General features: G+C 32.2%; 1 protein-coding gene across 7 annotated transcripts; it reads left to right on the top strand.

The window, feature by feature from the left end:
* Nucleotides 1–15: 15 nt before the first annotated feature.
* Nucleotides 16–12,373, top strand: LOC128188569 (leucine-rich repeat-containing protein 43-like). Of its 7 annotated transcripts, none has more exons than XM_052859703.1 (18): nt 16–170; nt 379–457; nt 719–912; nt 1,195–1,305; nt 1,834–1,964; nt 2,286–2,406; nt 2,933–3,050; nt 3,526–3,602; nt 4,040–4,210; nt 5,120–5,243; nt 5,945–6,189; nt 7,717–7,833; nt 8,196–8,411; nt 8,729–8,792; nt 10,136–10,171; nt 10,702–10,752; nt 11,667–11,908; nt 12,066–12,373. In XM_052859703.1, the coding sequence occupies exons 1-17, from the start codon at nt 75–77 to the stop codon at nt 11,900–11,902; spliced, it is 2,187 nt and encodes a 728-aa protein (XP_052715663.1). In that variant the 5' UTR covers nt 16–74; the 3' UTR covers nt 11,903–11,908; nt 12,066–12,373. The 7 variants fall into 7 exon arrangements, with proteins under 7 accessions (XP_052715663.1, XP_052715662.1, XP_052715666.1 ...); XM_052859702.1 differs by having other exon boundaries at nt 10,699–10,752; XM_052859706.1 differs by lacking the exon at nt 7,717–7,833 and adding an exon at nt 6,634–6,705 and having other exon boundaries at nt 10,699–10,752.
* The last annotated feature ends 121 nt before the right edge of the window (nt 12,374–12,494 follow it).

Here is a 12,494-nt window from a genome sequence, read left to right as displayed (position 1 = left end):
CCCTGACAGCGGAAGTGAAAAAAGAGCGTCAAAATGGAGGACTAGGTTACCAAAACATAAAAATTACCGCGAAAATGACAGCAGTTAGCACCGAAAGAGCTTACTCTGCATTTGAAAAACAACTTAGAACTTTATGTTTACGCGAATTTCCATGCGGAACTGGTTCTTGGGTACATTAAAAGAACTCCTTTTTCTTTTTTTTGACAATATTGCATTTTCAATATCTCAACACTGTTTATAAATTGAACATTGTTTTAGGGAAAGCAAAGCAAGCTTTAAATTGCACATTTTTATCGTATATGAATGGAAAATCATAAATATGTATGATTCAACGTTTGTGTATGTTTAAAATACATTTATTGTTAATTTTTGTTCCAGAGAGAAACTAAAACCAAAAATCTTCAATTGCTCAAATCAAAAGACAATGTGGATAGCCGATTTTCCGTAACATTAAAAGGTGACTTAAATGAAAAAGAATTTTTCACTATCCGCAGCCACATGAAAATTTTTAAAAGATATCTTAAATTAACATTAAAACTCAAGGATAGGTGTGTTAATTCCATGGCCATAACCCCCCTCTACTCCCATGCTGCTATTTCCTACCTCTCGCAATGCATACATTACAATTTTGTGTTAAATACTTTTTGAATCAAAGAAAAGAAAATGGTTGTTTATTCTTAACTTTGTGTCAACTTGATTTTAAATGATATTGAACTAGATTTTGGTGCTGATCATGAGAAGACAGAAAACTTAGAAGAGCATGTTACCTCCAAATACTCCCCATGGCATTTGGATTACAGCTGGAGTAAAGAAGCGAAGAAACTTAGAGAGCTGGCTGTGAAATCCCCATGGCTCATAGATGACAACTTCATATTAAGTTTTTTCAAAACACTTAGAATCTGTGATAAAAATGTGAGTAAAACCCTTCTAGCTGCAATAATGAAGCCCTCTGTGATTTTTTTTTTGAAAAGGGAGAGGCTACATTATTGCAGCTAAACCCTATGTTATATCACTTTGTTACTAAAACTTTAATTTTGGAATTCTTTATAATAGTGTGACCAAGTAGACTCAAAAGAATTTTATTGATCAAATGAAAAAGGTGGCAGGAAAACAATCTGTAATATAAACAAGAACACAATATTAAGGTGAAAACATAGTGAGAAATGAATGGATTTGATTTATTTATACATCAAGGTAACTGAAGTTGATGAAAACCTACTAAAATTCAAGGCACTTGAAGAGTTAACACTAAGTGCTAACAGAATCATAACAGTCAACTCTAAAAATTTACCAACATCTCTAAAGGTGAGTCTCAGTACATTGTGTATAGGATTTGTAAGCATTGTTATGTTTTTATTTGGTTTTTGATTTTTTTTGGCCAAATTACACTTCCCTTGTAAGATTCAAATTTTCTAAAGAGCAGATCATATGTATTTCAAAATTCCTAGCCTGCTTACAATAGAGGCAAATGGGGCAAAATAAAGGGGGGGGGGGGGGTGTCTGTGAGAGAGAGAGAGAGAGAGGGGGGGGAGAGAGAGAGAGAAAATTTTGCATCAAATTTGCAAAACTCCAGAAAGTTCATATAGCTTATTATCATGCACATTTTTGTGGTGGTGGGGGAGGGGGTGACACTGGTAGTTTTTGCTCTTAATGAATGTTATCAGGATTTGATAACATGAAAACAGTTAGATCAAAGGAACATTAACATTCTACTGGTAGTACCTACCATTACTAGAAGTAAAATATTTGGCAGCATGCATTATGGTATGTATATATAATATAAATCAATATGTATTTCTTCTTATTAATGTAAACATCATTCTCAATTGACAGGTTTTGGAATTGTGTGCCAATCAGATCAGTGATATCTCTGCATTATGTGTCCGTCCACCCCCATTGATCCACCTAGGGCTAGGCTCCAACAAAATCTCTTTTATTGGAGATTACCTGACTGGAGATTATTGGTATGCAAATACAATGTACAATATGTACCAGAAATGAAATTGTTATTAAATATCAATTTTTAAGACAAGAAAATTACTTGTCTGTGTCGCCATTCGTTATAAAATGTACAGTTTTCAATAATATGAAATGAATAACAAATATTTAAAGCTATTTTTGAATAAAAAATTTTAATATCTAAATTATTTGATATATAGCATTAAGAAAATTCTATTTCTAGAGAGTAACATGTATGTATGGCTTTTCAATAATAGTTCAGCAAAATGGGTTGAAAACTAATATAATTACATTTACTGATAAACTGTTTTCTTTTTTTTTTCTAGGCCAAATCTACTCTCTTTAGATTTAAGCCATAATAATTTAAGTGACCTCCTAGATGTCATTAGGAAACTTGGATCCTTGCCAAAGTTACGGAACCTTATTCTACAAGGCAATCCTCTCTCGGTATGTCTGTTTTGGGTACTGATTTTAGTTTTAGCTCTTTGAATTGGTCAGGGACTGTAGTATATACATGTAGTAACTTCTTTAATTATGTCATCACCTGTCTTGATTTTGTGGTCTATTAAAATATAAGTGTAGCTGATATAGTATATGTACCACACTAACAATTGAACAACTGTATAAGATAAACTGTGGAATCATTAGATTTCGCTGTGGCTCAATTTTCGTGGAATTCGTGGGAACCTCCACAAATTAATAAATTAGGGTTACAAAGTCATATTTCCTTTTTAGGTATAAAATAAAACACAAAATTACGTCCCCACAAACCTGTAAACTTTAAGCAATCCATAAAATTGGCCCCCACAAATTTTAATGATTCCAAAATACTTTTCAGTATACCTTTGCCTTGACTACATATATATTGATCTTATCTCTTATTGTTAGATTGAAATGAACTTCACTCATCTATTCAAGTTGACAAACAGATTGATTAATGCTGACCCTATTGAGTCTTGCTTCTCTGTTTCAGCTCATTCCAGGTTACCGTGGTTACACCATAGACAGTTTACGGAAGCTGAGCATTCTTGATGACATCATGATATCAGCTGATGAAAAACATCACTACAAAGGCTTGGCTAGAAGACGAGGTATGACATTTTCACCTGATTTAAACTTTGACTTTATCTTGAAACAAAAATATTTTGGTGTTTTTTGTTTAATATTTACCTCAATGATATGTAGATTTCACATCCTTATTAGATGTGCAGATTGCTTACCCAGATTTAGCATGTAATTCTTACTTGCATTTTGCATACACTGTTAATCTTGTACTGTGGAATCATTAGATTTTGTGGTGGCTCAATTTTCGTGGAATTTGTGGGTACCTCTCATCCACGAAATAACATCCTCCACGAATTGATAAATAAGGGTAATAAAGTCATAATTACTTTTGTAGATATATAAGAATATGCGAAATTACGTCCCCACGAACCTGTAAAATTTAAGGCATTGCACGAAAATTGGCCCCCACGGAATTTAATGATTCCACAGTAGTTAGAGTTTTGCAAATATTAATGTGAAAGATATCAAGATGAGCTAATTTTATTTGTTGTTGAAATTCAGAGTACATTTTGGATGAAGCTAAAGTGTCTTTAGAAGTTACATATATCAAAGGTGTCCCCATGCCAGATGAACTGAAGGTTTGTAGTACAGTATATAATATCAATCAAACTATGGATTGATGCATCCCAATAATATATCTTGTTAAATTAAGCCACTCATTCAAAGAGAAATATGAATTTTATATGGTAACCTACTTAATGTACCAGGTAGAATGTACATGTATATATTTTCTTATAAAAAAAATGGACAATCTGTATTCGTCAAAGGCCTTTTTACATTAGCTTAAATATTGGATACACATACTCATCCAAGTACATGTTCATGGCTTTAGAGGATGGCGAAAATTGCATGAACTAAGAGAAAAGGAGTTCTTATTTACCCGTAATCCAAGATAATTCAGGAAATTCATTTATTAATGAAAAAGAAGTTTCTTTTGACTTCATATGTATGTACAAAATTGTATTGTTAAAACAAGTGTCACTACTGATAACTCAAACTTATTATATTTCTCTAGAATCCAGAGGAACAACCAGAGTTCCCCAAGATTGAAAGAAAGTATTTCGTACAGTTTATGTTTCCACAAGATGTGTCTCAAAAAGCAGAGATCTTCCAAATCTGTGATGACGACTTTAATGGCCTTTCACCTCTTCCAGTCTCCGAGGGGTCACAGTTTACACCACAGCCTGTAAGTACAAGTCTATATATGTATATGTATATTTTTTGCATTAATTGAAAAATAACAAAATCAAAAAACCACAACAATTTGTTATTACTGGTACATGTCTGATTTTTATGCAAGAATGACAAGACTGCTAAAATACCGGTATGTTATGTATATACACATAGTAAATTAAGTTTTTCTTCATTTACATATTATAAAAATTGAGTGCTTTTTGAATTTTTATTCTTCAAAGTATCATATATTATTATATGTATACATCATAATGTTACATAGTTAGGGAAAGTCCTATTTAAGGTATGTCAACACAATGGAGAGGCTTTTTATGCCATCCATTCAGCAATTATTTGTGTTTTAAATTATTTAGTTTCAGTGCATGGCTTTTAAAAAGTTGAAGTGTGTAAAAACATTATTTGAAGGTTAAGGTTTTTTAATTTTTCATATGCTTTTCAATTTTTCATTTATTTTCTCTCAGCTTGGAATATCATTTTTTTTTTCTTTTGCAGAATGCAATTTGTTTGTATTTCTTAGACATGGCTAGTACATGCATTGATGACAACATTATCTAAATATTTTTATCTAATTATTTTTCTTGAATTAGTCATAAAATATTGTTTGTTATTAAAGATATCTAATTACAAGTACACATGTAGTGGGTTTTTATTGGGAATTTTATGATGAAGGGACCTACTGGTAATTGTCTTGCTATGCTATAACTCTCTTATCTCTTTAATTAAAAAGGTATCTTTTTATTCCAGGAGAATTATGGATATTTATTAAAATCCTTATCAACTTAAATTGTTGGACTTTTTAAAAATTTCGTATAGTTTTGTACAAGCAATACTTTTTTTGCATTCTACAAATTCTGTCCTAATCCTATTTTTGAAACACCAAATCATCCTCTCATATCTGTAGACGAGTCCAATACTGGAGGAAGGAGAATTACGAGTATACTCACAGCAGAGTCAGAACACGGAGGCGGTTAAAAATGTAAACTTCACCGCTCAGCCAGAGGTGGTGTCTGCCAGAGAACCAACAGGTAAAGCAGGATGTTGTCCAGTCACATGGTTATACCTGTTACCGTAGTATAAAAAACAGCTTGAAGTTGCCATTTTACAAATGATGTGAACAACAAATACTGTGGAATCATCAATGTTAGTGGGGGACCAATGTCTGTGGCTTTTGTGGGTAACCCTTGCCCACGGATTTATATCCCCACGAATGTAAATAAATCATTTGTTTAATATTTATAAAGATTATCCTGAATACACTACCAACAAAATTACGTCCCCACGAAACAGGAAAATTTTGACTACCCATGAACATTCACCCCCACAAATAATGATTCCACAGTAATTTGACACGTGTCCATGTATGGGCAGTCAAATAGTAATGTGTTTTATATACCGTTTTTATATCATTCCTTACTATTGTACATGTAATGTGATATGCAGGTACACCAGGTGTGTTCTGTCAAAACATGAATTCCAATAATCACTGAGATATATAGTAACACACTCGTCGCACATTTTTAATTTCATTCCATGTTTCATGAATATCTAAAGGGATAGATATTTATGGATTTTGAAAATTTAAAAACTTTAAGGATGCGTAAATCTGTGAAGAATTTTGTGGAATAATATCTATGATACATGAGGTATAATGATGAAATCAAAGTGTACAAATTGTTCAATTTTGTTCCTCAATGATGTTAGGGATTCAAATTTTCTCTTTATATAGCTGAATATGAACGTCCTCCGGATGAAATTCCTCTTTCTGTGACTCCCAAGCAAAGCGAAGAAGCAGAACAGGATGAAACGATGGAAGCTAAAACAGAAATTCAGCTAGAAGCCATAAAGTCAGAAGGCGGAATATGGGCTGAGGAGATTGAGTTAAACTGGTCTCAAGTAGCAGTGCGAGATGAACTCTTGACCCTGCGAAACTTCTTGAAGCAAGGAATGGATTTTTCTGTTGTAGAGGAAATGGTAAATTGTATTTGACTTATTATTTGGAGTTTTAAACATTCCAAAATATCTTTGATTTAATTCATTTGAATACCATTGTTGTAAAATAATCAAGAGCAATGATTGATAGAAGTTTATGTATAATTTTAAAGAAAGTTATTTGTTGATTAATTAGTGATGCATTATGTACTTTTTCCATCTTTCCTTGCTTTTCATATCATTTAATACATTATATTATGAATTATATTTTATTGCTTCATTTTCTCTTAGTTAGTGCCTAAAGTTATTGTTAGTTTCTATTTTTTGTAATTTTACTTAATTTTTCCATTTGGCAGCTTCTATTTATGCTACCAGTGATAATGTAAATGGGATTTATTTTTGGCTGCAAGAAAACTATCATTTATGTTAGGCCCTATATATCTAAAGCTGTAAAATGATTTCTGATAGAAGACTGGCTAATTTTAGACCAATCTGATGCCCCTGTCTCCTGAGAATTCGGAAGTTGGGTCTCGGCAACACTCTCCTGTTGACAAAAAGGTTGTTCGTTTGTGAAACCAGATCATTGGTTTGGATTGAGTGATGTGTCTCTCTAGAAACCATTCTAGTGGAATACATATAGCTACACGCTACAAGCATGATTATAACACATTTATATATGCTTGCAAAATAATCAGATGGACACAGACATTTTGTTTTGTTTTTGTTTTAATCCAGAGAGTTGTCTTTTTGGTGGAGGAAAGTTACATAATTCTTTGCATTCTTTTCTGTCCATCTGAAATTTTTAACCATGCTGAATATTACTTGTAAGTTTTTAATTTCTACTCATTTGAGGATCCAGGTGCTTAAAAAATATTCTTTAATGAGAGTTGCACTAGCAATTATTATAATCAACAAGCATTCTTAGAGTATTGCATAAGCAATACATGTCCCCTACCGGTTTGTGGAAATTGTGAAAACAATGCACTGTTAAGCAGAATATTGAACACGAACATTAAAAAATTGGAATATAAAAAATTACTTTTCTCGAAAATATGTCAACCAAACACTACAAAAGTGTAAACTTAATCTGTAGTTTGACATTTTGAAGCTGTTCAGCAAATTTCATATTATTCCTCAAATGCATAAAGAAAAAAGTGTGGAAAACTGAAGTGGGACAGACAGACGGACAGACAGATGGACAGACGGACTGACAGACGCATAGGAAATCTATAGTCCCCTCGTGAAAACCGGTAGGGGACTAATAACTTTCTAAAGAAAATAGATTGCTCAACTACATTTGAAATTGTGTTTCAAAGGGGAATAACTCTTCTTCGGATAAGATATTTGGTCTGCATGGAGTCACAACATTCATATATCACATTGCTAAGTAGTCATAAAAAGCATTAAGGATACAAATAGAACGCTGCTTTCAGAATTGTGCTATGATTTTTGTCTTTTTGCTTCTGGTGCTTTAAACTGCTGCTTGATTTGCGCTTTTTATTTTCTGTGCTCGCTTCTCTCTGTGCTTTGCTGTGTTTGTGCTGTGTTATATAAGAGTGTGTGTTACAGGTCCTTTGCTATCAAAATGATGACCCCTCAAACCCCAGTTCACCCACAAGCAAGGGCAAAGAGGGCAAAGATAAGAAAGATGCCAAGAAATCAGATAAGAAAGATGAGAAAGGAAAAGTAAGCTGCATCGGCTACTTAGTAACATTTTGTTGCTTTTGTATTTGAGTTTTTGTATAACTGTTTACCCTGTGTGAATTTTGACAACAGTTTAATGGTAATTATTTTTGTAAACATGACCATTGATTTAACTTACATGAATACTATAATACCGGTATTTCTCGATGTTTGAAATAATTAGTAAATACAATTAAACGATTAAATACTTGAAATTAAACTAATTTAATTCACCGTGGTTGCAGAATGTAGAATTTTCTATACTGTTGAAATCAGTCACTTTTATAAAGATAATAATTTCAAGCTTTTAGATAAAATTTCACAAATGTACATCAAATAATTAAATTTTCTCTATGATTACATAGGGAGGAAAAGATGATAAAAAAGATGACAAGAAAGGAGGGAAGAAAAAGAAAGAGCCAGAAGTGGAACTAAAGCGGATGCCCCCCACATACACCACACTAGCCATGTGGCACATTCCACTGGTGGATTTCTTGGAAGGGGAGTATGAGTTCCGCTCCGTGTTCACACAGGGAGGAGTGGAAGTGGCATCAACTATAAAAAGTCTGGACATTGGAAAGGTAAAGGACTCCATATTGATCTCCAACTGGTACCATATATTCAGGGTTTTTTTTCCCGTTTCACAAAACTTGCGAGAATGGGAAAAATGTGTATCATTTTTAATTTGCATCAGTCATTTGTTGCGATTTAAAAAGTTTCTTATAGAAAATGATACAGAATATAATTTCTGCATATTCAATAATTTGCGATTTAAAACAGATTGCGAAAACTAGATCATCGCGAAAATTACCGGATATACGGTATTTAATTCCTCACAAGTACATGCCTATACAATACATAGGGTGTTAAAAATTGGAATATTCCAAATTATTTGTAGAAAGACAAAGATAAGAAAAAACCTGGCTCCTCAAAACCAAAGAAAGATGAAAAAGGAGGAAAAGGTCAGTATCATACAGGAAAACTGCACACAATTCATAGCATGTTCCTTCATCATTTTCTTTTTTATTTGATTTTTTTCTTGGTTCCAATTTTTTAAAAGTTATAATTGTTCTTTACCCAATTTACTGACAATGTCATTTCAAATTCCAGGCACCCCAGGTAATTTCTAATTTTTGTTTTCCAAAGACTATGTTCTGTAGTACTATGTTGCCATATAATGTATCGTAACATATATATACTTATAATATTTCTTCCCAGTACATTCTAATATAATGCATTCATATAATATAGTACTGAGTAACATCCCTTGAATTAAATTACACAGATAATAGGTACAACCAAACATTTGATATAATATCTAATAACATATTGCAACCCTGTATGACACTGGGTATCTCTGAAGTAAGAAAAAATCATGCCTATACTTGTTTGTGCATATTTGGTTTGTAATTCCACTAAGTTTCACACCGGGCCTAAAGTATGGCTTGATTATTGAGTAATGAAACTCCTGGAGCAGTCTATTGCATATACACTGATTCACTTAAAAGAATTTGCAGGCTGCATGGCTATGAGTCTCTTATAAGCTCCATCCTCCCCAGATACTACCAACAGTATACAGTTGGGCAATGGTTACCACAACTTTAATCTAACTGTCTAAATTATAATACAAACATAATACCTGTACCTCATTTTGTCCTTTTTAATCACTGTAATTAATAACCACTCAGCGTCCATGTATTATCCATATGTTGCACTATACATTTAAGATTTGTGTAATGTTAAGTAGGGCTAGTCGTAGTTGTAAAATTAATTATCGGTAATTTATATCACATTACAAATATGTCACACAGATAATTTTTTCTGTATTTTGCATAACAATTCTCTACCTTTAAGTTAACTTTACTTTTATCTCATTGGATTTGTCATGACCTTGACCCTATGTTTTAAACAAAGGTCAGTGTCATATTGACGATCATCTATATTTTTTAAATGAGCATATCTTAATTACAATATATATTAAAGCAATGTACATGTACTAGCCTGAGAGGATATATGTATTTGTAATTATACTTGCCAGTACTTAAAATTGCATTAAATGGATTCTCTTTGCCTTAAGGAGCTGTAACTGATACATGTAATAGTTTGCATACATTGAAATGAATAATGAAAATGTAATTTAGCAGCTTGATCAATTTTCTATTCCATTCATTGCTTTATAGTCCAAATACATTTGGAACATTGAGCAAAATCCAATTAGATTCTACAAGGGGACACTGCTTTGAATAAATTAGTATTAAATTGTGTGCAAAGTTTCATTCTAAGTAAAACTTGTCTTTTATTGCAGATTCTAGACGTTCCAGTGTTATTGGAAAGATGAAAGGCATAAAACTTTTGGTTTTTTGCTTGAATTTCAAACTCTCTCTCCCCTGTTTATAATTTCACTCTGTGTGATGTGATTTTTATTTCAATTGCTCTAAGAATTCACCCCCTTTTCATTTGTATTCATGAAAAGTTATTCATAAATATCTATTTTTGTTGAAAAGTTTTCTTTTGATATTATAACTTCACTTGATCTTCAAATTTGATTTTCACAGATTTCTAACTTTTTTCCTTTAGTGTGATTTGTTTTCTCTTTTTGGCTATGACAGAATCAACAGAGTTTGTTAATTTTATTTTCCTTCAAAAGAAAGTGATGCAAATAATTTGAAACAATGACTCTCTCTTCAAATTTTGTACTATAAACACATACTGGTACATAACTACCATATTATACATATATTTCATAGTAAATGCCAATGAACATGGTTATTTATTCGTACAGTTCTAACTTCCCATCACATAGCTCATTACACAACGTTTAAGTAAGATAGCAAGATTACAAAGTATAGATATTGTCTCTTTTCCCAGCAGGCAGTGCGAGGTCTCGATCAGGTGGAAAAACTCCTAGTTCCGTCAGCTCACGTATGATTTAATTGATATTTAGAGGAACTTTAGAAATTAGAGGACATTAGGATTAGGCTGCTGTTACATGTAGATTTGGTGTTTAGGCTCCACAGAACTATTTATTGACTGTGTAGTTTTTATTTTCATAATTGGTGGTTTTTTCAGATGTGCATTATAGAAATCTGCTGCACTTTTTTTTCCCCGTCATGATGTGTAAAACTTAATCAACAAGCACAGTGAAACATACAATTTTGATCCGTAATCTGTTTTAAAGGTGCATGGTGGCAATTTTAAATTTTTAAAGTAAATCAAATCATAAGTAAAATAGTACCGAGAGAAATTAAATTTTACAGATAGTTCAATTCATATTAAATTTCATAACTACCTCTGTAATGGTAAAATTATTTTGTAACAAAATGCACATTATTATGTTAAAAGTTTACCAAAAAGTTATTATCATCCATAAAATTTCACATTTTCAAAAACATCAGAGTAGTATTATTGATAAACTATGTAGCGTACTTCTATATTTTATCAGTAATAAAGATGGATGACTACCTTGTCAATAGACTTTATTCAGAGAACAATTCATATAAATTAAATGTTTGTAGTTAAACATGACAACAAGATTCATTTATCTTTTCTTGTCCCAAGGTATATACTGTTTTTCAATAAAGATACATTTTAAAATGCATTCATTCATACATCATCATAGGTATAATTTTCAGCTCATTAACCAGGGGTAAGCTGTTTCATTAATGCAATTTTTGTATTTTCAGATTTACAAAGCACTTGTTCTTTGTAGATTACAACTTTAAATTTGAAGTTATAAAATCATAAATTGACTTTTAACCGTTTTCTTTTTTGTGATACAAAATAACAGTATTCATATTCTAGTACTAATATATACTTTTGCTATGTTCTTTTTGAAGATGGGGGAAGGAAAATGAGTGCAGCTGGTCAGAAAAAGGATGATAAGAAAGGAGACAAAGGGAAGGGTGGTAAGGCCGCTGCTCCCGCTCCCGAGGAAGAGGAGGACCAGGGTCCACCACCTCCACTGGAGGTTCAGGTAGCAGTCAGGCTTCATCACTGGAAAACAGCCATGGACTCTCTAAAAGAGGAGGAAGAAAAGAACAAGGCAATGGCTGAGGAGCAGCAACAGGGGTGATAACTTGTATGTTCAGTTTTTGAATTGCTCTAAATTTTTAATCTAATGACTGATGTTAAAAACTGTAATGAGATGGTGAACTCTAATTTAAAAGAAAAAAATGATTAAAATACGCAGAAAGATTAAATTTGCCATTTGAGACTTATGTCCTGGGATTTTGCAGACTGCCTGAAGATTAAGAAGATTTTAAGGAATCATGGAACTGTTTTGGAAAGACAATCTAGTGAATAAAAAATTCTTATGGAACATCAAGAGTAAAAACCTATTATCAAACAGAAACCAAATGTGCTGTATAAAGAAATCATGACTTTATATATCTAAACATGTATGATCACTCACTTCTAAGTGCATAATAATGTGAAAATCCTGAAGAGTGCACATTTATCTTGAAGATTTTTGTCTTTAATCTGTGATAATTCTGTGCAGGTGTTGTAATCTATTATGTGATATTAAAATGATTGTTATTTTTAATATGTTGTTTATTTATTCTCGAAAAGTGAACATTATCATGAGGTTGGTAATACTGCAGCACAGCCATTCTCCTGATGGAAAATTCATGATGTGTGCATTTATATTCAGATGGGCATGCATA

Source organism: Crassostrea angulata, chromosome 6 (assembly GCF_025612915.1).
Source record: "Crassostrea angulata isolate pt1a10 chromosome 6, ASM2561291v2, whole genome shotgun sequence".
In the NCBI taxonomy this organism is placed as follows: domain Eukaryota; kingdom Metazoa; phylum Mollusca; class Bivalvia; order Ostreida; family Ostreidae; genus Magallana; species Magallana angulata.
This window is presented reverse-complemented; position numbering and strand designations above follow the sequence as displayed.